The 27,390-nt window shown below is 37.4% G+C and overlaps 1 protein-coding gene across 2 annotated transcripts; it reads right to left on the bottom strand.

Annotated features, from left to right (window-relative positions):
• Window positions 1-908: 908 nt before the first annotated feature.
• Window positions 909-26,696, bottom strand: LOC145779216 (26S proteasome regulatory subunit 6A). Of its 2 annotated transcripts, none has more exons than XM_082590753.1 (12): window positions 26,552-26,696; window positions 7,409-7,489; window positions 7,015-7,140; window positions 6,803-6,910; window positions 6,339-6,401; window positions 6,056-6,193; window positions 5,207-5,350; window positions 4,809-4,957; window positions 4,606-4,702; window positions 2,635-2,780; window positions 2,373-2,454; window positions 909-1,258 (listed from the first exon to the last, which is right to left on the bottom strand). In XM_082590753.1, the coding sequence occupies exons 2-12, from the start codon at window positions 7,460-7,462 to the stop codon at window positions 1,148-1,150; spliced, it is 1,218 nt and encodes a 405-aa protein (XP_082446879.1). In that variant the 5' UTR covers window positions 7,463-7,489; window positions 26,552-26,696; the 3' UTR covers window positions 909-1,147. The 2 variants fall into 2 exon arrangements, with proteins under 2 accessions (XP_082446879.1, XP_082446878.1); XM_082590752.1 differs by lacking the exon at window positions 26,552-26,696 and adding an exon at window positions 20,987-21,126.
• Between the last annotated feature and the right edge of the window lie 694 nt (window positions 26,697-27,390).

A 27,390-nucleotide genomic window follows, 5' to 3' on the forward strand; every position in this document is an offset into this window, starting at 1 on the left:
ATCCCTGTTTCTGCACTAAAAATTGCATTTCACTGCATTAAAAACTGCACAAAACCGCTTTTCAGATTGCAGCAATCAGCAAATGTTTGATCGAGGCCCAAACACCTTTCCCAAATCAAATTGAAAACTTTCTGACTGTCTGCACTACCTTTGCTGTAAATTCTCTTCTGGTGAGCCTAGAATACTCTAGCGCCATGTGACAAATAAAAGTTCAAAAAAGCAACCGCTAGATAGAGATAGTAAGTTTTGCGGTTCAAGAAATTTTAAGATTGCGCAAGATTTGTTAAATGACCATGCTTAAACGACATCAATAAAAGTTTGTACATGTACACAACCTTTATTTTCATAACATAGTCGATGAAGGCCGAAGGGGGCCCGAAAATAAATTGGTACCGGGCCCGAGAAATCCTGTCAACGGCCCTGTAGATCAGTGGTTACACGCCGGCTCAAGATCACGCGGCGCTTGTTCAGCTCTCAGGGCGTGCGCTTGAGCAACTCATTTTAGAACTGCTCTCCATTCAGAACCAAGTGAATGGAAGAATTTCCCGGGAATAACACTTCAACAATCGGAAAATTTCACTCTGCCAACCTCGGTAACCGGCCTTGCGTCAGGAGTAATGCGAAACAAGTATGCAAATCTACCAGGAATGACCTATCAAATCTTTGTCAGTCCGAGGATAAAGATTTAAAAACCAAATCAACTGGCCACAGAAAAAGTGTGAGTTTTCAGAAAAGGCTTGGGTGGCTGAAACCAATTAGCGTTTTCATTTAAGTGAGCGAAAATTCTCAGTTGGAAAAGCATTGACTTTGGATTGAAGATTGTGATTTAAGTCCAGTGACTAACTGACTAATTTGCGATGCAACTCGACGGATTGTTTTTGTTTGCTTATAAGTGCACACGCAATAAATTGAACATTCACAAGACAGGTGTTTATTGCAAACGCTCAATGTAAAGAGAACGCAGTATAACACCACGTCGCTGAAAATGAAAACAAGGCTACAAAAAACATCAACTTTCAGACGTCACTCTTTTAGCAGTGGTATTGTATCCTTCTGCAGTTGTAAATTAAAGTATTTTTCTGATTATGCGAAGATTTCTCTTCGTTTAACGAAAGTGCGACAAGAACCCTTAGTATTGAAAACACATTCAAGCGTAATATTGTAAGTTTGCTTTCTTCTTCGCTTGCACTTCCAAGATACCTTCCATGTAATCCTCGTGCATTAAATCGATCGCTTCACGCCTCAGCGCAATCATCCCCTGAAAAAGTCACAAAACAATCGGCTACTGATTGACTTGACAGAGTATACTCTCACAAGATCATGCTTTGCTAGAAAATGATTGCATTCAACTTTTGGGATCAGTGGTTAACCGGAATTATCGTGCTATCAATTCTGTAATCTGAAAGAACCTCGTCAGTCAATTTTTGTGAAAACATAGTTTTGTCACTTTCTAAACTTACGTGTATCTGCAACTAGGCCTCTACCCTAAGCAAAATTTATGTGGTGTTCATTAGCTAAAAGCAGAAACAACACAATTTTTGTGAATTATTTTTTGAGAATATGGCGTTAACAACCGTAAGTTATTGGGTTTGTACAGATCACAGGATAGGCTACTTTACGGGCACAAGAAACGCAGTTCGTTCATTGGGAACTTAGTCGAATTGCTGTTTTTGTTATTTTCTCTCCTAACGAGCAGGCTATATTACTGCGACAATATTGACCTTTCACAGCTATATTTTGCAGTAAAGCTAAAGTTAGAAATACAAACAATAAGCATACGAAGACGAGTAACGTTATTACATTCAACATATTTATTTAGGTTTATTATAGTAACATATTTACAAAAAACAAAAAAACTACATTGAAACAAATGTAAAAGAAAAAAGGTCTGTTTGACGCCGTTTAATGCAGTGAGCTTTGAGTTTTGAGCTAGTCAGAAGCACTGTGTAGTTTTTTTCCTGTTAATAAATTTTATATTTAATCATCGTATTTTGTTCAGTTGTAAGATCAAATTACTGTGTTATTCATGAAGATGACATCATGTCAAAAATATTTGAAATTTGTTTCAACGAGTTTTTGTTGTTGTTTGTAAATGTTACTGTAACAAACCTAAATAAATCTGTTAAATCTGATTACGTTACTCGGCTTTGCATGTCAATGGTTTAACAAGACAAACTCTCTACCAAAGCTACAAATAAATACAAAGTTTAAAAAAACCTTCCAGTCGTCAACAATTTTCAACATCATGACTAGTTGAGCGGACTCGCATCTTCACCATCATGAATTTAACGAGTTCATCGATGTATCGCTCAAACCAATGCCCATTATGCCCCATCAACCATACAAGTGATGTAGATAAACATGCTACTTACAGCTTCCACGCAAACAGCTTTCAGCTGAGCTCCGTTGAAATCGTCAGTGCAGCGAGCCAACTCTTCAAAGTTTACATCTGAACTGAAGTTAAATAAAAAACAGTTGTTTTATTACATAGTATCAAGCCAACCATGCAAGGCTGAAAACCAAGGACATATTCAGGCGAAAAATCATGATCAAATAATGTATTAATTTGTATGGTATTATTTTTTCACAACGTGCATTCAAAAACAGCTTAGATAACGTATTTCGCAAACTGACCTAACATTCATCTTTCTGGAGTGGATTTGTAAGATTCTTGCTCGAGCTTCTTCATTCGGAACAGGAAATTCTATTTTTCTGTCTAAGCGGCCTGAGCGAAGTAAAGCTGGATCTAAAATATCCACTCGGTTGGTAGCAGCAATCACCTGATGGAACAAAAGTTTGTTTTGTTTGTTTGTTTATCTTTATCCTGCATTGCGGGAAAGCGGACCTGAGCGCTATGCATCGGTGTACGCCTTCCAACGTACACCTGACCCACGCTGCAGCCGACGGCAATGTCTGTTTCCGGTTGTCTACTCTGCTTATGACTTAAGTTTGGTACTACCCATTACTCGAAATCGATCACTGGGTAGAGGCAATTATCGTAAAGTTTCTTGCCCAGAGAAACAACAGCAAGTGCGGGTGGCTGGAGTCGAACACGCAGGCTCTCGACTGTGAGCCCAACGCGCTAACCACTCCGCCACTGCCGCCAAAGTGAAGTATTTGGTTGAAGTTTGAGATGATAACGTTATATTGGAAGTAAGACCGTATTATTTTTAAAAGAAACCACTTCCTCATGTAACCACCATCCAGAGTTGCTGTTCGACACCAAATCTCGTGATGCAAGGATTCCTATCAAACTTTCCGCCAAGAAACTCGAGCATTTTATGGCAGGGCAAGCCACGCAACGTTTTAAGCTGGAAAGATGCGCTAGACCAGTGGTTCCCAACCTTTTTGACCTTGCAGCACCCTATCAAAGAGATAAATAGTTTGCGGCACCCTGGTAAAACTGGTGTCCGACAAATTGTTCGTAAGCAATTGTTCGTAAAGCAATTGTTCGTAAAATTAATTCTTCGTAAAACAATTTTTCCTAAAGCATTTTTTTGTGCATGCAGTTAAAATTTGATGTATACGAAGAAATGCTTTGCGAAGAATTGTTTTACGGATTTCATTTTACGAAAAACAGTTTACGAACAATTGTTTTACGAACAATTGCTTACGAACAATTGCTTTACGAACAATTGCTTACGAACAATTTGCCTATAACCGGTAAAACTGGATCAAGTTTATGAGGTTTTTGTATTTCAAACAACTGTATGAAATGACACAAAATGAGTTGTACAGTATAGCGCGCGTAAATAAATGTATTTATTCAAACGTCAGTGTGAAATTTGGGCTTGACTTCTTGCACAAAGTCCCTTAATATCTGAGGGCACATTCGATAAAGCCACCCGCATTTCTTCCTTGACAATAAGCAGTCGTTCTCGTTTTTTAGTTTTTATGTTCGATAATGCGGAAAATCCACTCTCACATAGGTATGACTTGGACAACTGCAGCAAAAATACAATAACTTTCTTTCCAACGCAAGGATATTTATTTTGAATTTTTATCTAGAACTTGTCGAGAAGCATCTGCTTGTGCATAAGCTTAAAATTTCCATCGTTATAGGCTAAATGTCAATAATTAATTCTTTTTCTTTAAGATTCAAAACAATATGAGAGTCCAGTAAAAATGGATTTCTCGATTTCTTCGCAAAATTAAATCATGAAACCTGGTAATAATGATGCGTTTCAAACGTTTTTATGGAAAGAACAGCAACCAGTCAAAATCTCTTTCACGCTGTTTTTCCTGGGCGAGAAAACAATGGCTTACCGCGGACTATCAACTTACCGCCAGCGACTTCCCCACTAAGCGACACCCCAGAAGGGAGCCGGGAATGACTGCGAGACGCGAAACTTAATACGCACTAAAAGTCGATTAGAAATAAATAAATTCCGAACTTAACGAGATAAAGTTAAAATAAAGAATGGGCCGCACTATTGCAATATCTCAATTATCTCGCGGCACCTTTGAGCATTGCAATTGGCACCCCAGGGTGCCGCGGCACCCCGGTTGGGAACCACTGCGCTAGACGTTCTCTGCAGCAGCTCCGCTTCCAAACATAACGCGGAAGATATCAACCATTGATTGGTATTATACCGATTTGAATACCTTAATGTCATTATTTGGTTCAAATCCATCCAACTGATTCAGCAACTCCAGCATGGTTCTTTGAACTTCTCGGTCACCAGCTTTTTCACTGTCGAATCTGTAGGAAGGGAGGGCTGTTGAGTAGATTCGGTGCTTGTCAGATAAAGGACAATTTCATTAAAAAAATTTTGATTGCAAACTATCGACACTATGTTCTAAGATACCTCTTAGTTCCTATGGCATCCAGTTCATCTATGAATATAATGGCTGGCTTTCTTTCTTTTGCCAACGCAAAAGCATCACGAACGAGTTTAGCGCCATCGCCAATGAACATTTGCACTAACTGTGGGCCAGCAAGCTTCAAAAATGTAGACTGCAACATAAATAAAATGTCAGCACACGAAAAGGGTTAAGTTGGTTATCTGGGGTTGGATAAATATCATAACCATACTTAGGTCTAAAAAAACGCATTTTAAAAAATGTGTTCATTCTAACAAAAATAAAACAACTTTCTTTTTTTTAATCTGCTCAAAACAACTCAAGTATCGACACTAAGCCATCCAAAAGGTAAAAAAAACACTCTGCGGCTATTCCCTGGCAATATATGGAAATCAAAAATTACCTTTGTTTGTGCAGCGCAAGCTCGGGCAAGTAAAGTTTTCCCAGTTCCAGGGGGTCCGTACATGAGAACTCCTTTGGGAGGTTGGATGCCAATCGCTTCAAAGCGATCCTTGTGTGTCATTGGCAAAACAACAGCTTCAATTAACTGCAAACCGTGAAGATTAAAATAAAATAGATTAATTTTAAGTAGCAGGTATGATCGAAAATTATTTTATCAAGAAACAAACGTATACGATTCAGAAGAAACATCTAAAATATTTTGCAACAAATCGCAAGGACGTATATAAATTACTTTCAGGTAACTTCTGATCTTATCTTTATTGACTTCTAGTAGCTCCAATCATTAACCATAAAAATTGTCTGAGATACAAAGTAGCGATTGCGTAGCGTGGGGTAACAACTCTTCAGAATGTTAAATGAAGTAAAAGACAATTACTTAAACTTACTTCTAACAGTTCAATTTAGTACCTTGCGACATAACAACCAAGGGGTAATAACAAAAATCAGTATCATTTTCAGCAATAACTCTCAATGTTATGGCAACTAGAATGGGTCATAGTGGATCTTTAAATTATCAAAATTGAGAATTTTGACCCAATCGCAGCTTTCACACATCATTTTGAAGTCTTGTTAAGTCAGATATAAACATGAATCTCTTGGCCTCACAGTACACACATAATCTATTGTTTTTCTTCTTTTTTAGCATTTAGCAAATTGTTCTTTGGCAGGTGATGCTGAAAATAAACATCAATACTCTACAGTTCAAAGTTTCAATCGTGCTCTATTAATTAGCATTCAACTAGAATAGCTGATATTCATAGCGAAATAGCTTGAGGATAAACTAATTTACCTCTTGGATTTGTTTATCCAAACCGCCAATGTCCGAATACTGTTCCGTCGGTCTTTCATCTACTTCCATCGCCTTCACTCTCGAGTCGTATTCCGTGGGAAGTTTTTCCAGGATTAAATATGAATCTTTGTTGACTCCCTATGGCGGCACAATGAAAATCAGAAATACAAACCGAAAATAATTTAAATTCTACTATTTATTTTCGATATCACTACTGAAAGTTTCCGTTATAAGAGATTAGTACCATTTAATCTATTTATTAAAAAATACATTAGATTTTTACCACTAAATCGCCAGGTGTCATGTCTTCAGCTTCCACCAAGCCGATAATGGGAAGAAAGTAAGTCTGCAATACATTAAAACAGTCACTTGTGTTTAAAAGGTATTTCAAAAAGTAATATTGCTTGAACAATCTATCTCTAAAAAAGATTTAAAATAAAATTCACAAGCAATTACAGTGATTTAAATGCAATACCGGTACAACATAAAAGCAAAAACTAAATTGTATAGTGCAATAGTTCCTAAATTATTACTTTATGATGTAATTCTGTTGTGAGTGTTATTGTTTATTGCAATTAAACCTGTTTCGATTTCTCCAATTACTCCAAAGCAACTTTTTGTTTCATTAACTCATATTTAAACAAAAAAACATATTGTAATTATGTTGAACAAAAAGTGTTGGGAAATTATTTTAAAGGGTACTACATTAAAGCTGTGTCTGCAGCAGTGCAACATTAATAGAATAACCTGTCTTGTAGAGGTTTTAATCACGGCACATTTTCCTTTTCTCTGTGAATCCAAGTCAATATTACTGCCATCCTCTTCGGCTTGCTCATCAGGATCCACATCTAATAGCTAGGCATATAAAAATGCAATGTAAATCATACAAGAATGTGATTCTACAGACACTTCTCGTAGAGATCAAAAAGACTGCTTTTTGATGTGAAAAATCGTCTTACCTCAATAACATTGGACACAAGATAGGGCAAGGTTTTATTGACTTTGATTTTTTCAGCATTTTCTTTTATCTTGTCTTTCATGGATTGAAGCTCATGAGCGATTCTCATTGTTTCACTTTTCATAATCTGTTTCACATGAGAACATGATACGGATTTTATCAATACTGTGTAAATGCAGAAGCTGATACTGAGGTATCACTCACAAATATGTCCTCAAAAATCCCCTTAAGAGAGTGCATAGGCCAGTGATTGGCAACTTTTAACATTAAGTGATATTTACACAAGTCTGTTATATTAAGGGTTGAAGCTGAATATAAAGCACAGTTACATTGGTAACGTGCATTGTTATATGCAACAAACAAAAAAGAAGGTGCTTGCACACAAAATGACTTACTTTAATTTCGTTATCCAGCAACTTTGTTCTGCTAACAACTTCATTTGTACCCATTTTGAGTATTTCTTCACCGAGGACTTCCTGTTGTAATACACATACAACAGTAGAGATGTACCGATACCAATATTTTGGCCGATACCGATACCGATATCACTTTTTTAGGCCGATACCGATACCGATATTTTGGCCGATACTTTAGTGTTACAAAAAGAAGCAATTTTGGTATTTGCAAGTAATTATATCAAATGCTAAGTTTTACCTTATTTGCATAAAACTATTAAAAAAAGCTTTTTTTAATAGTTTTATGCAAATAAGGTAAAACTTAAAGCACAAGAGCACAAGATCAAAAGTAAAACCACAAGATCTTGTGCTAAAACACAAGCGGTGGCACCACCGCGACTGACACAGTGACAAATTAGTCTAAAACCAAAAAATCCCCTAAATTTAAAATTAGTTGTGTTCAAGTTTAGCGCTTACAATAAATAAATTCCAAAATACGCCACAAAACCAACCAAATTTGGAAATTTATAGAGCAGCAAGGGGAACTTCAAATGGGCAACATTAGGGGCCAAAGGGGCATTATTACGTCATTATGAGTGACAATGGACGGATTTCGAAGTCCTTGGTACTTGAAGATTCAAGAATCCAATCCCAACTCAATGTTGTGTCATAATAGTAGGTTTTAGTAATGAAAGGCCACCGTGATTGAGAGCTGGGGTATAAGGGAAGAAACATTATATCATAATTGGGGTTTCTGAAAAATTAATAAAGAGTTTGCGCAAACTCTCCAAATAGGCAATCATAATTGATAATAAGATGTAAAATGTAAACTAAGTCATTTGTGTAGTCGTACAAAAACTATACGACAAGTAATGTGCAACCTAAGGGCGGTAGGCACTTTAACATACTGATATCCCATTGAATCATCAACCAATCAGAAGCTACGCTGTTCATGACGTCATCAAGGTTGCGTTTCTCGGAACAAAGGAAAAATGCAACTTCCCACCACTGCTATTGCTCTTGTTTGTTGTGTAATTACCAAAAAAAGTTTAAAGTAATAATCAACTCTCTGGCTGAATGCTGAAATAGCCACAATTGGACGGACAACCTAACATCTGATGGTTCGGGTTCGTTCAATTGGATATCAGTATGTCAAAGGTTCTACCCTTAAGGGCGCTTGTCGTTTGGTTGAGAAGCTTTTGCCAGGCCAAGACTACCAAGGTAGCAAAAATGTATAATTTTGCATCGTTTTTACGTTGCTAAACGTTTAAAAAAAACATGTAACTTGGTTGTTTTTAGTAAGCTGGTTCTATCAGTTTGTGATTTAATTTCCACCTTTCGTTGTAATAAACTCATCAAGCTTAAACAATGTCAGAGTAGGCTAAGTAGGCTGCGCAACAAACTCCCACAGCCACAGTTATCACCACTTGCTGCTGACAAGTCAAAGAACATCCATGTCTTTTGATGTTGCCTATTTGCGTTGCATTTTTGTGTTTTTTTTTTATAGTGATACTTGCTCTTCGCTATTTCTGTTACGTTTAGATGATGTCACGTTATTATGCCGATTTCAGATATAATAATTTAATTCAGATAATATGAAACCAAGGAACTTTCAGAAATAATTAATTAAACTACCATTCAACGTTTTATAGGCAGAGAAAACTTTTTCTCGAACCGTAGAAAATTTCATTATCAGATCACCGCTTCAATGCGTGATGGAAATCTACAGATAAATCTGCATCAGGCATTGCAGAGTGCAAAAAACAATGTTGCAGAACGCGTTTTCGAATATTAAATTCTCATCAGTGCAACTACGTTTATGAACGCAATAATGACGTTGTATGGATGAAAAACTTTTACAAGTTTCATACTCTGCTGAGAGTAAAAAAGAAACACAAATGATAAATATTGGAGAAATTGAGTCTCCTTACACAATTTAAGAATCGAACAACGCAAAACCGCTGAAACAAAATGTTCTGTTTAAGTGAAAGAATCACTCTAAGCAACCAATGTTAAAACTTGCGCGCAAGAAGTCATGGGAGTGTGACGTATCAAAAATTTAAACAGGTTGTTATTTTTCTACATCAATGTGACGTTAGTTACTACTATAAAAAATTTATATCTTTGCTTCTCTAGAAAATCCGCAGCAAAAGCCTTTTTTTTCCGTGTTTAGTATCGGCCACAGTATCGGCCAAATTTTGCCGATACCGATACCGATACTCAAAAAATGGCCGATATCACCGATACCGATATATCGGTACATCTCTATACAACAGTTATACTTTAAGTAAATTACATCAAATCAAAATATTGTGCGAGTTCTTTCATTCGCCAAGCAGCATACCAATCTTAAACTACAATTCATGTTCATGTTATTTTTAGACCACTAATTCAACACAGACTTTCTTTCGCAAAGATCTTGCTAAACTTGCAGAAACAGTAAAATACAGCAATTAGTTGTCAAAAAACAGAATAATAAAATCTGCGAAGTTCTGCAATGCTCATTGCTCATTTATCCTTTGTCAGTGATAACCCAGGGATACCATGTGTATTAGAAGCTGGGTTTTTTCTTTTGCTGAGACTTTTCGGTCATTTGTCCAAAATGACTTGAAAAAATTCGATCATTTTTTATTTATTTTGGTCATTTTTTCTGATGAAAATATTTCCTTTCAAGTAGCTGATACAAACCAAAATTTGCACTTTCTGACTAGCTACAACATTAAGTTTCGCTGAGAAACGTTTTTTTCAGTCATTTTGACAGAATTGACTATATGATATATTTTTTCGGACATTTTGACCGAATTGACTATAGTCAAGTGGGGCAAAAAATGCAAAATTGACAAACTTTTGATTTTCTCGCTGAAAAATGGGCCAAAAAGTCCAATTTTACCCTCTATTGATCAATATTGATACTCCATTGATGTATCCAAAAATTGGAGCACTATGTTTATTCTTTTTATTTTTATCGAATATTTTGTGTTGTTTTTTTTCCCCAGTGTTTGGGGCAATCAAAACCATGCACGGGGTAAAAAAAAACAATCATTTTTCACAGCAAATTTTGATTGTTAAAAGCAACACAAAGCAGAAGAAATAGGTAGGCTATATATACAGATGAAGATGAAATTGTAACATCTTGTTTAAACAAAGAAGTTTATGCATTATGAAGTCCATATTTACTTAGGAACACAAGTTTTTCTTTTACTTCCTCTTCTTCGGCAAAACCAAAATATGATTTTGCACATCTGGCAGCAGTTAACATTGCAGTTGAAAGGCCCCAAAAACAATTTTCAACGTTGAGGATATCTGTCCTCCTTTGTTGGCCAGTCCCAATGCACTGCATCTTCTGAATTTGATTTCTTGTGCAAAAAACTGAAATTCAGCTTGCTCAATTTTTCCATCAACTTTGTCTCTTAAGACCTTCAGAAGTTTTTCTCAATAATATGTTCTTGGCTTCTCCCAAAACACTGCAAAGTACTTTCCAACATGCTTTTTGTTTATTTTCAATTTGTTCTCTTTTCTTTCCTCTGTTCATTTACACTTTCTTCAGTTACATCTTTTCTCTCTTCCTCTAAATCTTCCATTCCAACAACTATGTCTTCTCTTGTTTCATCATTCATTTCTTCAGATTCATTGTCAGACTCTTCTACCATCCTTTGTATCTACTCTCCTCATGTCTTCATCCATTTGTCTGTAAATTTCTCGCTCTGTTCTTTTTTCTATTTCTTCCTCCTCCTCCAGGTCCAGTAAATTTATTTCTTATCTTCGTCTGCGTTTCTTTTCCTAGCTTTTCTCTTTTTTTGCGCTTGTTCTATATGCTTCAAAGTTTTCAACTTGCTTTTTATATTCTTCATTTGTTAAAATGCTTCCATTCATCTTCATTCTTCACTCTTTTTTTCTTGTCATTTGTATGTGGTCCCCTTGATTTTAACACACTTTCTATCGAAATTGATTCATCTTTTGGCATATCATGCGAGTACTTTAGGATCAATATCTAATCAGAAATTATCCTGAAACCACGCTACAGTGCTCAATGAGACGACCTCAAAGCTAATCATATTGATGATGATGATGATTGAAGGGCAAGTCAACAATGCAAGTAAAACATTAAAATGTTCGTTTAATTCCTGATATAGCAACCAAAATCGTTCTAAAATGAAAGGTATTAAAGATGGGGTAAGAAAAACAAGCATAGGGAAAATAAAAACAACTGTTTATTTTTGCCCCAACACATTGTATAGTTTTGGGGTAAAAAAAGACAACATAGAATAGAATGAAAGGTTAACAGTAATCAAAATTGAAGTACTAGAGTACAATCACACTAAAGTATCATGTAAATACACATAAAAAAAATTGTGATTGTCAACAATCGTTTTCGATCCACAAAAAGTTTAGTAAAGAGCAAAAAAAGTTTTTTTGGACAGTTTTCAGGTCAATTTTGTGATTTGCATAAGTACTTGAAGATTACTTACCTCTAGACACGTATTGTATGTAAAAAAAACAATGCAAATAAATGATGTTTCTAATCATGCAAAGCTTTTTTAAAAAAATCTTTCTTAGGGGGAGTTGGGGGGGTTGTCCTTTTTTACCTCAAGTACCCCTATGGTTTTTTTTTGCCCCAACTGACTATATATTTTTTTCAGACATTTTGCTAAAAAAATCGGTCAAAGACCGATAAATGACCGAAAAAATAAACCCAGGTTAGAAGAAATATTGTCACCTGGCAATTACCATAATTCTTGCTTTTGTAGGATTTAAAAATGTGTTAATTTCTGTTGTGCATTAAGCTAGATATACAGTTTTAAAGTTTGAAGGTTTCTTTTGGTGTGGTACAGTGGTGCTTGAACTGCCTCCCTTGGGGTGTAGAAAAGATTCTCTAAGCCCTAAGGGGATGCCAAGGTTAGGCTGTTGCACTAGTACGCCATAGTATTGTACAAATCGTGATCAGAAATGTTATTGACACTTTAACTTGTGTCATGATTATTGATTGGTATTGGTAATGTGACTTAGTTTTGACTTTAGTTCCCAGCGCTTGTTATTGTGGTTGCTGTTTAGTCCATTGTTCTGTAACAATGATTGTTTGTTACGTTATTGTGTGTGAACGTGTCCAGTAGCGGAAAGGAAAATTGTAACTCGCTAAATGAACGTCGATGTCATCAAATACAGGTGGAGAAGTGCAGCCTTGAAAGATCAAAACAATCGAGTTCAGACAAAACTATGTCAGTAAAGTGCGCGATGAAGACACCCCAGTATGTTCTTGAAGCAGAGATACTCGAAATGTGTGAGAATTTAATCAAAAAATCATAAATGAAAATGTTCAATGGTCTTGATCGAATGATCGCCGATAAAAATAGTGCAGCTTTGACCTTCTCAACATTTGCTTCTTCAATTTTCGTGCTGAAATTGTCGCACAATTTAAAAATACTTATGCAAGTTACGGTACTGCTAAATAGGGTGTTGCAAATTTTACAACCTATGTTGAAAATATGATTTTCTGACCGGAAATGGCGTGAAACGACACCAAAAAAATTTTTTTTGAAAAATTTTAAGGTTTAGGTGTCCCACACTCACCACGAAAATTTTGCGTTTTGCCGCAAATGAACATATTTTCAAACGCAAGCAATTTCTACATTTTACATCATAACCACACCATGTTGGGTATCATTTTGATCAGAATTTTATGGAGAACATCACTAAACTATCAAAAGTTAATTTTCTGCAAGAATGTAAAAATTGAAAATTTGGCCTGGTGTAGTATTTTGACAAAAATCCATTCGAAAAAGGTGGAAAAATTGGAAAATTAGACACAAAATGTTTTGAAACATATGGTTACTACGATAATCTTTTCAGTTAAATGCCAAACAGTGTCAAAACTAAGTGTCAAAGCTGATTGGGGTTGTCAATCATCCTTGAAAATCACCATCTCATCCAAAACTTTGAAGCTATCCAACTCTTGTATCATGGGCCAATCTAATTGATATTTGCTGGTACACCTTCTCTTTTTCTTTGAAGTGTCAAAACTGTGTGATATCCGAACATATTGATGTGACATAAGCTCGTATTTTGTCATCAGTTTCTTTTATTTTGTCGTCTGACATTGCATCGTTTCTGTCTTCAACCTTTCGGTTATTCAAACATCTGGTGATGTTGCCAATCAGCCTCTCATTCGCCATCTGGTTGTTTTTGAAGGACACCCATTCAACCAATCATTAGGCTGGCCTAGTGACAAACAAGGAGAGCAAACAAACCTTGCCTGAAAAACGGCGTCCCACAGCAGGGATCGGTACTGGCTCCACTTCTTTTCAACATCTACACCCACGACCTGCCAACTACGGTTTCCGCAAAATATGCTTATGCGGACGACCTGGCAATTCTCCACTCCACAAAGTCGTGGGAAAATCTAGAAGACATCTTGAGCCAGGACATGAAAACTCTCTCAGCCTAACTCCAGAACTGGCGACTGAAATTCAGCGAAACCAAAACCGTGGCAGCAGCTTTCCACCTCCATAATCGGGAAGCTGATCGTGAGCTACACGTCCAAAACAACGGAAAATCTCTGTCCTTCTGCCCCGAACCAAGATATCTTGGGGTGACACTGGACAGATCGCTCACATACCGCCACCATTTGGTGTCACTGCGCAAGAAACTCATATCCCGCGCTGCGCTACTCAAGCGCCTGGCAGGCTCTAGCTGGGGGCGAGGGCTGACACTTTGCGTATAGCAGCCCTAGCCCTTGTCTACTCTTCAGCAGAGTACTGTGCACCTGTTTGGTGCTGCAGTGCTCACTGCCATAAACAGCGCCCTGCGCACAGTGACCGGATGCCTGTGTCCCACACCATTGGACAATCTCCCCATTCTCGCTGGCATCCAACCCACCGAGCTTCGTCGCGAAGACGCCACTCTGTCACTCGGTCGACGGGCACTGGAGCCTAACCACCTTCTCCACTATAAGATCTCTGCTCTCCCAAACGAGCACCCCCGTCGACTGAAATCAAGACACCCATTCGTGCCAGCCGCTCAACTTCTTATCAACAAAGCTGATGTACAAGACATCTCTGCGGCTGCTTGGGCGGACCATAAATGGAGTTCTGAATGGAAGTCAACCGCCACCAGACTCTATTCGTTCATCCCCGACGCTGACACACGCCCCATCGGTCTAACACTATCAAGACAGGCATGGGTGCGCCTCAACCGTCTCCGTACGGGCGTCAGGCTTTTCCACTCAACCATGCATCAATGGGGAATGGCCTCTTCCTCCTCCTGTGAACTTGGTGCCGAGGAACAGACCGCAGACCACATCATCAATGACTGCTCCATCTTCAAGCCACCTAACGGAGTGGAAGGTCTGCGTGTCATGGATGATGAAACCAAAGACTGGCTGCTCTCTAGCAGCCTTCCAGTGTAGTCTGGCAACATCGTGAATCTGGGGTGGTAAAAGGATAGACCCTCGGCCCCAGACGCTCACACGATGACGACGACACAGTTTTGACACTTCAAAGAAAAAGAGAAGGTGTACCAGCAAACATCAATTAGATTGGCCCATGATACAAGAGTTGGATAGCTTCAAAGTTTTAGATGAGATGGTGATTTTCAAGGATGATTGACAAGCCCAATGATCTTTGACACTTAGTTTTGACACTGTTTGGCATTTAACTGATAAGACTATTGTAGTATTGTGTATACCGTATGTTTCAAAACATTTTGTGTCTAATTTTCCAATTTTTCCACCTTTTTCGAATGGATTTTTGTCAAAATATTACGCCAGGCCAAATTTTCAATTTTTACATTCTTGCAGAAAATTAACTTTTGATAGTTTAGTGATGTTCTCCATAAAATTCTGATCAAAATCATACCCAACATGGTGTGGTTATGATGTAAAATGTAGAAATTGCTTGCGTTTGAAAATATGTTCATTTGCGGCAAAACGCAAAATTTTCGTGATGAGCGTGGGACACCTAAAACATAAAATTTTTCAAAAATTTTTTCTTCTGTTGTCGTTTTACGCCATTTCCGGTCAGAAAATCATACTTCCAAAAAGAGATTCAAAAATTTTTTGAAAAACGCAACACCCTACTGCTAAACGATGAAGATTGAAAATTACCGTCGTTAGTGGATGGTGAGTGTGGTATTGCTTTAAACTTTTTGAGCATTTTCACTTTATTTTCTTGTGTTTTTCTGTAAAACTTTTTTGTGTGATCATCTGCCTGCATTAACAACATCTATTATAACTATTATCGCCCAGCCAACCTTACACCATTGTTTCATGCGGCCACGAAGGCTTACGATCAACTGCAACGATCATAGATTGCTATGTAATGAGAATAATTATATACCGTAACCTTACAACTTTGCCCGGGTGGATAACTTTGCCCGAAGTTTGTGACTTGTATATCCAACCACAATACGATTTTCATGTTTTATTGGTTTTGTTTAATGGATGATATTGTTAAATATGAATATTTTATCAATTGTTTCAGCAGAAAAAAGTAACTTTTGAAGATTATTTTCATTAAGTCAATTTCAAATGAAAATGCAAGGGAAAAAAATGCAAAAACCATGTGTCGGAAATTTCACATGGGGGTCAAAGGTCATTTACCCTTGCAGAGTGTTTGCCATGTGCAAGGCTTCATTATTTATTCATGAATAATGAGTATGTGCAAATGAGTTTTTGTTAAATTCAAAGAAGATTAATATTTTTTTGGCCACTTTGGTCGTTGTGACCCCTTATTTTGTGCTTTGGGTACAACTTTGCCCACTCCTCATGATCACTCCAGTGAACACCAACTACCTATTTCTTGCATATAACTTTTATAAAGTTTGTACCTAAGGTCATGAACTTGATTACAGGTCACTAAGAGACACATTGAGCTGTGATTGGTTAAAATAGCACCATGAATATGAGGTGATACCTCATTCAGCTAAATCTCTAATTGCTAGCAGTTTTAAAATCAGCAGAAACAAGCTGGATTGATGGCTATGATTTTTTCTCTGTAGTTTAGTTATAATTTTTAGGATAAGCTTGCACACAGCTCTGCCTCCTGGGCTACAGCTTGCTCCATCACTAGTGCTGTCTACCAGGTTGACGTTTCAAATCATCACATTTTGGCACTGTATGACATTTGATGAGGTTGTGCAGTAAATTGAATGGGGTCCACGTCTTTTAGGCGCAGACACAGACAGTTAGGCGCCGGTCAAATAGGCGCGCACACTGTGGCGTCTGGATATTTAGGTGCGGAGCACTGTGGCGCCCGTTCATTTAGGTGCTATTCCTAGTAAAGTCTGCAGATTGTATCATCTTGAGCAATGCTTTTCACACAAAATGTTATATAAATATTGAACAAAAAAATATGTTGTTTTGTTAATGCGCGTGTGGAGATGAGGTGCGAGACAACGCCCTACTACTCTTGATATTAGCACATCTCCACAGGACATTTGCTATGCATACTGAACACAGGTTGCAGCAGGGGGTGGCAGCCAGATGGAACTTTACTTAATCTGTTATCTTAAATCGCAATTACTTCTACTCGGGATGAATTGTTCGTGTGGCGAGTACGTATGAGACAACGCTCTACTACATGAATACATTTCTATAGGGCATATGAACCCTGGCTACAAGTTGCAAGCATAATGGTGCGACTTTGCTCGTTATTAAACCCAGTCGGGGTTTTGACGGAAAACTAAGTTACTCTTCACTCAAGCCTACCACCCGCTTGAATATTGGCTACGGTATATTTTTTTACTGATGTTTAATGTACCGTATTTTACAAACCATAAGGTGCACCGGACTATAAGGCGCACTGTCAATAAATTGCTTTGATTAGTTTTTTGTTCATACATAAGGCGTACCGGACGATAAGGCGCACCGGACCATAAGGCGCACCGGACCATATATAATAGTATATCGGTACTGGTTTTGAGTGTAGGCAATAAAGCACTACCGCACTTGATCCATACATAAGGCGCATCGGACCATAAGGCGCACGATCAATTTATGAGGAAAAAAAAGAATTTAAAGTGCGCCTTATGGTCCGTAAAATACGGTAGTTATATTTTGACTCACTAAAAGTGAACTCAGTCATGTTCGAAAACTTGAAACCTGGACTAACCACAAATAAATGCCGAACACGCACATTAAAATACAATATATTTTCTGTTCAATATAACATTTTGTGTGAAAAGCATTGCCGGTTTAAGCAGCTTCAGTCACGGAAGCCATGACATATTTTTCTGTTTAATACAACATTTTGTGTGAAAAGCATTGCCCTACCTGCCATGCTGATGCAATCTGCAGACTTTACTAGGAATAGCACCTAAATGAACGGGCGCCACAGTGCTCCGCACCTAAATATCCAGACGCCACAGTGTGCGCGCCTATTTGACCGGCGCCTAACTGTCTGCGCCTAAAAGACTTGCTCCCATTGAATGCAATTTGTGTCCTTGAAGGCAATTTGTGTCCTCATGGGGTATAGCGTTTCGTCCAATGACAAGTAGTCACCTGGAATGACATGTTTGATGTAGTTTTTGTTAAACATTTTGAAAACGACTCGAAATGCGGCAAACCGGTCATTCTTCCAACGTTGCGGCCTAGTATTTTGGTCGTCGAACGAAATATTCGAAAATAAAAATTTAAAGCGCTTCTTGCTCATTGTTGCACTAAACATGGGATGCCCTTGCAGTTGATTAACAATACATCCTTGGAATGACCAGCCTATCCTAAAAGCCCCCGAAGATACCCCAATCCAACAAAGGCCAGCATCTCCTCGTTGTTGGTTGGGCCAAAATAGCAGTACCTGCTGTCATCTAAAATTCTCTCTGGCAATTTTTCTATTTGTTTCTTGAACAATAATGTTCAAAATGTTTAAAAAAAAAAAATAGTTCCCATGCTTGCCGAGGAGTCTTGGCTTCTTTGGCTTCTCCTCTAACACTGGTCGCGCCAGATATAATGTTAGCTCGGCCCCTTCTCCCATTGTGCACCGGCCTCGCATTAGACCAAGTACTGGCAGCATAGCCATTCTCATTTACCCGCCTTTCTGTCGATTCAGCATTGCAAGACGTCGCATAAGTTCATATCTTCAGTTTGGTAAACAGAGATAAGATTTCATTGTGGCATTGCTATGTAAACATGTATTTCACATGAGACAACTTGACAAGTAAATACGCAAGTTTTCACAATTTATGACGAGTTATAGCACATGGCAATGTTACGCTACAATTATTGCTTTGCGAAGTACTGCATTGCGTTTCAGTTTATCAGTGACGGTGAACCTGGTACAGTGGTACAAGAAGCCTCGAAAATATTGATTCAACTAAGCCGCGTCACGTATAAACGTGGTGGAACGATCGTCCTTTTCACAAAAGCGTGATGTTTTGGTTTATCCTACACAAATGAGAAGCGTATTGCATTTCAAATCTTTACATGTCGACTTGGGAATAAATCTTTACAAGTATATTTGAGAAGCTTTGGGAACATCGACGCCTTTTCTGCTTTTGATAGTGTGTCGGACAGAAGGAAAGATTTGAAACCAAAATCATAATATGTTACAGCGCAGCTTCTACAGTAGCTAAATTGCAAATTATTCATAAAAGCGTTGTGGCCCAAACAGAGCAATCTAGTAGAAACAGTCCACAATGTTGAATATGTCAAGAGAAAGGAAAATGCAATCAAAAGAAACAAGTCGATCACTTTCAATACTTATCTCACATTTTACATCAAATCTACTCCAAATGACACTGAGTCATTGCAATAGCGTTGTATGCTTTGTTTGATTGAAAGGACATCATTGTCTGCGAAAAACAATTGTTGCGCTAGATGCATTGGCACCAAGTCTTGTGTTTAATTTTACGCAATTTCAACCGCAAGCGACGGTAACTCATCGTATCAAAGTTGAAGCTTTCACTGTATTGACGTCGCTTATAAGCGGTGGTGAGAACAAAAGGTCTACGCATACAGCCAATTTCCTTCACGCTGTGAAACAGTTAGGATTAACGAGACATGGGCCAAATTAATTATTTTCATCCAGCTGGTGGGAAAATTTTGAACAATAGAATTTGAAATATTTCAGAGGATGTGCTGAGAAATGCCTTATATCTCTCAAGTTATAACCTTTATTCGCTCAAAATTTTAGTTCAATAGAGGTGAATAAAAGTTAAGAAAAGTCAAGAAATCTCGTAGTCGCAGCCTCAGTGGTTTTAGAGATACAACTGTTGATACAAAAAAGTTGAATTGACAGCCCCCTCCAACCTTCAAAGGGTTAAAATTGCTTGATCCACACCTAAATGTGTAAAATATAGCCAAAAAATATCAGCAAAATAAAACAAAAAAAATAATGAAAAAGATTATATACTTCTGATAATTTAAGTTGTTGCATGCTTTAGCACATGTCTTTGCAACCTAGATAAGCCATTCCAACAAGAATTACCTCCTTTACAACAAATAATTTTCAGCTAACTCCTGATATCAGGGCAAAGTTGTAAGGTTTTACGGTACGCAAAAATAAAAAAAAATGGTCGCTTAAAACAGCTTTTTTTGCTTACTGAGTAGTGTATACTATTTTCCAAACAGCAGTTATTTTGTTTCGTGAGCATATCAAATAAAGTTTAGAATCGGCAAGAAATCATCAGAATCCAGGCAAATAAACGACAAACGTGTTCAAAGTTTTAACTTCAGCAATTGCCAATTCCATCTCGCAATCCATGGTTATGATATAGGTTGGGAATCATTTTGCCGAAAGCTGGACACATAGCGAATACCCTTGCATGCTTAATTGCTTATGTAGTACTCAGTTAAATATAATGCAGTGAATGTTGTTCGTTTAGGATTGAGTTCGATGGTTTATCAAACAAAACCATCAACACAAAACAAATAAGTATAGAGAATGAAAGAAAAAAAAATGCAACAGCTTTTGTTATCGAAATATTGTTGGCGATTTTCGTCTCACATACTCTTGATAAATAGCTTGAACACTCACAGTTTTCTCAAAATTGAACTTTTCTTGCTAGCCTGTTAGATCACATATAGCCAAAAGTCGTAACAGACTTTCCAGACAAGCTCGTTACTCAGCATTAAATAGACAAGCTAAAATTGCCTCAGCACAATCAGACTTGCAACCTATGTTACAAGACATTTGGTGAAGCCGACTTTTGGAATTTGAACAAAGGTAACTTGTGCATTTGCGTAAACAGCGCAAAGTTTTTATTCAAAGTTGTTAACATTAACAAAAAACAAGTAGGCGCTGTCTCCCTGCCCCTGCGTAATCAATGCCTATGTCTTTATCTGGTATTTTATCCTTAGCTAGATGCCAATCAATCATATGTGGTAAAAACGGTTTTATCAGAGACATTTGATTTTGTAAAGTATTTGTGAAATTCATACTGAATTGGTAAGATGAGCTGTATACATTACGATACACCAAGATTATCATAAATGTTCTGTAATTTGTCCAAATAGTGATACAGTACAAATAATATAGCAAAAACGCACACCAATGGTAAAACAGCCACTTTATATCTAATAAATACTTGATGAGTTAAAAATTGATATACCATATTAACCTATAAAATTATTAAAGAAGACAAGCTAACCTCCGCATTGTCCCAAATTGATTGATCTTCTATGACTTGAGTATTTGGATTTTCTCCAATTGCAGGTGGAGCCATGATGAATTATAAATCTTTTCTAAAGTAGAAATCTTAGGCCTAGTAAAATATCTAAGTTGTGACCTGTGGGTAGTTTTATTATTGTTGGATCATTAGGTTAAATGATCAACTCCTTGATAGGATTCAACTAGTCTTATCACTTTTTAAGGCCGATGGCAATATTTATGAAATTTTTAGGCCGATACCGATATATATATCAACAACGAAAAATTTGTTACCAACAAAGTTTTTAAGCAACAAACCAGTCCAAGAAAGTTTATGCATTGGTTGCTGTAATGGAAAAATCATTCTTAACACTAATCACAAAAAAACACTTCTTTACAAAACACATTACAATCACACGTACAGTCTTCGAAATTAGCATATTTTTACTTCGGCAAAAACGTTGCCGAGGCCAAAAGTTGAAATTGCCTCGGCAATTGCTGTGAATGTTTATTACGAAAAAATTGTAGGCTACCACAACATGTAAAACGAGAAGCGAAAAATATAATAGAGTAGTCTATCAAGACCACATTGTTTGATTTGTTGTGATGTAATAATACCAAAAGTAGCGATAAAGCGAGCAGCACGATACCCACGCTGTTACGATAATTCATATTAAATAACTCACAGGGGGGGGAAGTATGTTAATTTTGGGTTGATTCAACGTTCGAGCCAGCAGAAATCGATTTAATTTTCCCGACCGGTTGCATTGCGTAACAACAACGCCCAATAAGAAATGACGACGACAGCGTCATTTTCTAAGATGCAAAACTGCTCGTTCATGAACGCGCGATGTCATATGATCGGAAACATTACTTTTCTTTACTGGCAAAGTACTATTTATCCAATTTTGTACTACTTTTTTAACTGGGCCCCGTAGCTTTTCTAATTCCGATTTGTTTCCGTCATAAAATTCTTTACAAATTTTGCAAAATACTACAGTAACTTTTCCTTCTGTCCCCTCTGTTTCATAACCTATAGCAAGTAAATTCCACTTTTTAACTGTACTTTCTCTTCCTTTACCATGATTTATATTGGCAATGGCACTGGTAAAGAACAAGCATTCGATGAAAGAATAACTTATTGCGTAACAATTAAGCCAGTATTTATAAGGTTGCAAACTTTTTTTATAGTTCACATGAGCATTGTCAGCTCATAAAATTGCACCTGTTGTTGTTACGCAACCAGACATCTATCACAAACCGCAATTAACAAAGCTCACTCTAAAGGTTAACGCGTTAACCTATTACTTACATGTATTTGACGTCTGTTGATGTTGCGTGGTTCGTTGTGAAAGCGGCGCGATCGTTTCTGATACAGCTGGACGAGATAACGGAAGGCGAAGCGCGATAAGGAGTAAATGCTTACAACAGGGGTCGGCAAACTTTCTGTACTACTGAGCCAAATCTACAAACTTCCGGTAACGTGCGGGCCGCATAAATTTCAACCTATAAACAATCGCCACATTATCCTTAAAATCATGGCGCACCTGCAACTCCTATTCCTGTGTCTATTGCACAATGAGACGTGTTTGTTGCCGTTTCATATTTATTGTCAAACTCGTATTAAAACGCAATGCATTGTTTTTATTTACTTATCATTTATCAATGTAAAGGATGATGTTGTTTCTGTGTCATGGCCAAGGTGTTTAAATCAACTGGCAACTTTGTTGATGATATTTGCAATACGTCATTCAAATGACGATCTGACAGGCGAGTGCGAAGTTTATTCTTTGCTTAATTCATTTTTGAAAAAAGCTGCTCACAGCAATATGTGCTTCCAAACATGCACATTACACGTTTTGCATTGTCATACAGATGAGGATAGGTGGATTTCTGGACATATTCTTTATAAATGTTGGCAATTGGAACTGAATCGTATTTGGCCTTCAATATGTTGGATGATTGAAGTTCAATTATTTCCATTTGCATCTCATGTGGCACAGAATTGACATCCATTGAAAATAGAATGGCAAATAAATCGAATCTGTTTTTTTGATTTTGAAATCGCAAAATCGAGATTCAAAGTTAGTTTTAGTGGAAACGATAACTGAAAGCCTATGCCCTATGTACTTATCAGGGTTGGAAGATTTAAAAAGGCCCAAATTGGGAAAATGAGCAAAGTTGGAACTGATTAGTTGAGTTTCCCAAAGACGTAGCTTGTTTACGAAGGCAGTAATATGATCATACATCTGATTAATAAATTGCTCCTATCCATGTAGTTGTAAGTTTAGCTTGTTCATATGAGAAGTGAAATCAGTGAGAAAGGCTAAATCTGTTAACCAATCAGGATCACTAAGTTCATCAATGCCGAAACCTGCATTCTTTTGTACCGTATCAAGAAAGTCACTATTTCGTTTCGCAAATCATACAACCGTTGTAACATAGCACTGCGACTTGGCCATCTAGCCTCGCAAAAGATTTTGTAGCGTACATGGGAGTTACCGAGTAATGTCGGGACACATGTTAAAGGGCCTTTTGTTATGATATAAAATAAATTCACGCGTAGATAATGATGAAACTTTAGTTTATGCACTAAAAGTAAGATCGTTCGAGGGCCGCAAAAAGTTTGTCCGCGGGCCGCAGTTTGCCGACCCCTGGCTTACAATAATTTGACGTCTACTGGTGTTGAATCAATGCAAATAGGGTGATATTTCTATAAGCATTAAGCAAATAAAAACATTAAGCAATAGTAAGATTGAATCAACCTCCTAGTCTGGTGTGGTCTGAGAAAATTAGGGTTATTTTTTGTAATCTTGTGGTCCTTACAAGCGCTCGTGGGACCTCGGCATTTTTATGGCCGAGGCTAATGTGCCATTCATGCATCTGCCTCGGCAATCACCCCGGCAATTGCCGATTGCCGGGGCTAATTTCGAAGACTGCATGTAAGTCATGTCAAATTACCGGTACACGACATCTGGGCGAAACCCACTTGGGAGATGAGCCAAGTGGGCGATGGTAGCAAAAGTTTAGCCGTTTGGAACGGTGGTGACATATGTAATTTATCTATGTAGTTGCTTTACGGCTTCACGATTTATCATATCGTGAAGCTTAAAGAAAACCTCTTAACCGTGCAACAATAATGACAGTGACAATAGGCCAATGCCCATAACTACTGATTAATATTTAAAGGCACTCACAGCCAGGAATTTTGAAAGGGGGATGGGTTGACGGCGGGCGGGTTGACTACATTGATCAATAGTGCACAACACATACCGATACAATCATACATACACTAACTGTTGTTTTATTTCCTGTCTGGTGTTTTTTAGTTGTATGTTTATTCACAAACTGCTGGTTGATTTTTTAGGATTCACAATCCACGAAATTTAATCGCCCACTTGCATGTTCAAACTAGAGCTGCAGATAAAATTCAGGATGGCGTGCTGAAGTATACTAGACACAATTTTTTGTCTTGCTGCTGTTTTTATTACAGAAATGAGACTTTGGGATTTCACAATGTGTATTTTAATAAAAATTGCATACAAAAATTGTGAGCAATATTGTTTACATCATCATGACCCATCCGGTCGGTTTCGACTATGGGTTCAGCATCTCTCACAGTCCTTGATATATAAGTTACACAAAGCTTCATTCCTCTGGTGGAGAATCATTTACACTACATATGAAATCAATAGCAAAACATATGAAATCAATATTATAATAATAAAGAGGAAGAAGCTGCTATACTAACCGATGTTTTTTTGGGTGCAACCTAGTTTGCACCTTGAACCATTTGTACAGTCAGTTCGTACCCTGAAAAGATTGAGAGAAAAAATTAAAAAAAGCCGAAGTCGCTGATCGCAGTTTAATAGCACAAAGCCAAAGTCGCTGATCGGAGTTTCACCAAACAATATGAAACAAACTCGAGGGTTAGGGTTAACGGAAACTGCGGAAAAATGTTTGCGGAAACTGCAATCAGCGAGGGTTAGAGCATAGATTACTCTATGGTTAGAGTTAGGGTAAGCGGAAACTGCGGTTAGCGGAAAAATGTTTGCGGAAACTGCAATCAGCGAGGGTTAGAGCATAGATTACTCTATGGTTAGAATTAGGGTAAGGGTTAACGGAAACTACGGTTAGCGGAAACTGCGGAAAATGTTTTGCGGAAACTGCGATCAGCGAGGGTTAGAGCATAGATTACTCTAGGGTTAGAGTTAGGGTTAGCGGAAACTGCGGAAAATGTTTGCAGAAACTACAATCAGCGGACTTCGGCTTTGAGCTATTTTTTCTCTCGATCTTTTCAAGGGAAAAATTTTAAAATGATTGTGGAAACTGCAATCAGCGACTTCGGCTTTTTTAAATTTTTTCTCTTGATCTTTTCAAGGTACTAACTAACGATCCGAACTGTTCATGGTACGAACTAGGTTGCATCTGCATAACTTTTAAAGGTAACAGGTATTTTGTGCATAACTTTTAAACCAGTTAACGGATTTAAAAAATTTCATTGGGGGATGATAGACATATATGGTCTGTATATTGTGACTAACTTTAGTGGTCATACTTGATAATAAGCTAAAAAATCTAAGACAACCTTTCTGAAAAATTTGCGCTGGGTGCGCTACAGACGATCAGTGACTTTGGCTTTGTGCTATTTTTTCTCTTTTCAGGGTTTGAAAGGGTTCAAGGTTTTTGAGGGTACGAATTAGGTTGCACCCGAGGCAATGAGAGTGCTCATGCTGAGTTTCATGAATTGCTGACAGTATTTCGTATTCAAGAATTCCGAAATTACTGAAAGTATAGAAGTGGCAGAGAATCGTCCCTCGCTTTAAGCCCAAAATTGTCCGGTCTGGATGTGGGCTTAAAATGCAGAGACAATCGTAATGAAATTGATATTAAATTGCAAAGTATTTTGAGTAAAATTATATTCTTCCGAAATGTTTGTTTTTTGGGTTGCGGCAACAAGTATCTGCGGACCCTTGATCTAGACTTCTAGAGTACCCTAGAACAGACTCGGACAACTAGAATTTTTTTAGTCTTTCAAAATAAGATTAAAATTATAATTAGAGTAGCCTAATTTAAGCTTTTACAAATTAGACTAGGATTAGAGCTACCCAAGTTTTGACAAATTAGAGTAGGATTTAAACTAGATTAGAATTAGTTGGACTCAGTTGTCACATATCTTTTTTTAGTTGGGTAAAAACGCCAATGTGTCAACTCGGGTCATCAAAGTGACATTCCACCAACACAGCACCAAAACCACTTACGTCATAATATACATTGTAACGTCAGTGAATTGATGAAATGATCAAATTTTTCATGTCTTTGCTGCTCAAAGGATGGAATGACACTTTGATCTTGATCGTTTTATTGCATTTTCTTTGTATAACGTCGATAAGAGCGCAGTAGGCTATCTTTCAATTTACAAAAAAATACCGTTAAACAAACTAAAATTTTTAGAAAAACTGGAAATTGGATAAGAACTACAATTAAAGCAAACAATTTTTTACTGAATTAGATTAGAATTACCGACATTTCGCTCTAATTTATCGAATTAGAGAACTAAAATTACCTAGTTGTTCTAGTCTGTCTTAGAATCAGTGCTTCCACTTCTGACAATTGATAAATCCTCTTCAATTTCCTTTTTTGTCCTGAAAAATCCCTTTTTTCTCAGTCGGAAATCCTTCAAAATTTCCTTGGTAGGCGATGTTCTTTTTGACGTTATTTGAGTTAAAAAAGGTGCCAATACAACTTTAAAGTTTTTAATCTCACCTAAGTTACGTTTTAACCTGAAAGAACAGAAAATCAATGAATTGAAGAAGTGGTACGGTAGGCTTCTCAAATTGCTGCAAAAAACAACACCTTGCAGGCAGTAGCATGGCTGATTTAGTTGACAAACCCAATCTAATACCATAAATTTGACATATTAATGTCCAGTGGGCAGTGGCATTATGGCAGGGAATATAAATAATACACCACACAACAAGTATCTCAACACATTCACACCTGCTGTAGTATTAACAGTTAACACCACATGATTACACCATAGGAGCACAGTAACACTCAGTTAATACTCTTAACACTCAGACTCAGTTATTGAAAACATTAGCCTACTAATTGTAAACAGTGAACACTGGCACTGCATATGTAGCCTAAGTGGTGAAAAAAAAAGAAGGCAAAATGAGCCAAATTACACTCATTTAGGCTACAGAGGAACAACAGTCATTGGAACAGACTGAATAGGTGATAATCTTGATACAAAATTAAACTTCTAAGACTGACTCTGCATCAGCGTTGCCCTTGCTGTTCATGAAATTTATTACCGACTGGTACTTCAAAAGTATGACCTGAATAAAGGTTGTCATTTTAGTTATTAGGCTACTAGAAATTACACATATTTCATAACTTTAT

This window comes from Aplidium turbinatum, chromosome 11, assembly GCF_918807975.1.
Source record: "Aplidium turbinatum chromosome 11, kaAplTurb1.1, whole genome shotgun sequence".
In the NCBI taxonomy this organism is placed as follows: Eukaryota; Metazoa; Chordata; class Ascidiacea; order Aplousobranchia; family Polyclinidae; genus Aplidium; species Aplidium turbinatum.

Bases quoted from the DNA above. Each gene is read 5' to 3' on its own strand.
- LOC145779216 (XM_082590752.1), bottom strand. From the start codon at position 21,061: ATGGCTCCACCTGCAATTGGAGAAAATCCAAATACTCAAGTCATAGAA. The intron at 5,351-6,055 runs GTAAATTAGTTT...CACGGTTTGCAG, and splicing joins TGGATAAACAAATCCAAGAG to TTAATTGAAGCTGTTGTTTT. The intron at 2,455-2,634 runs GTCAGTTTGCGA...ATTTAACTTCAG, and splicing joins TCCAGAAAGATGAATGTTAG to TTCAGATGTAAACTTTGAAG.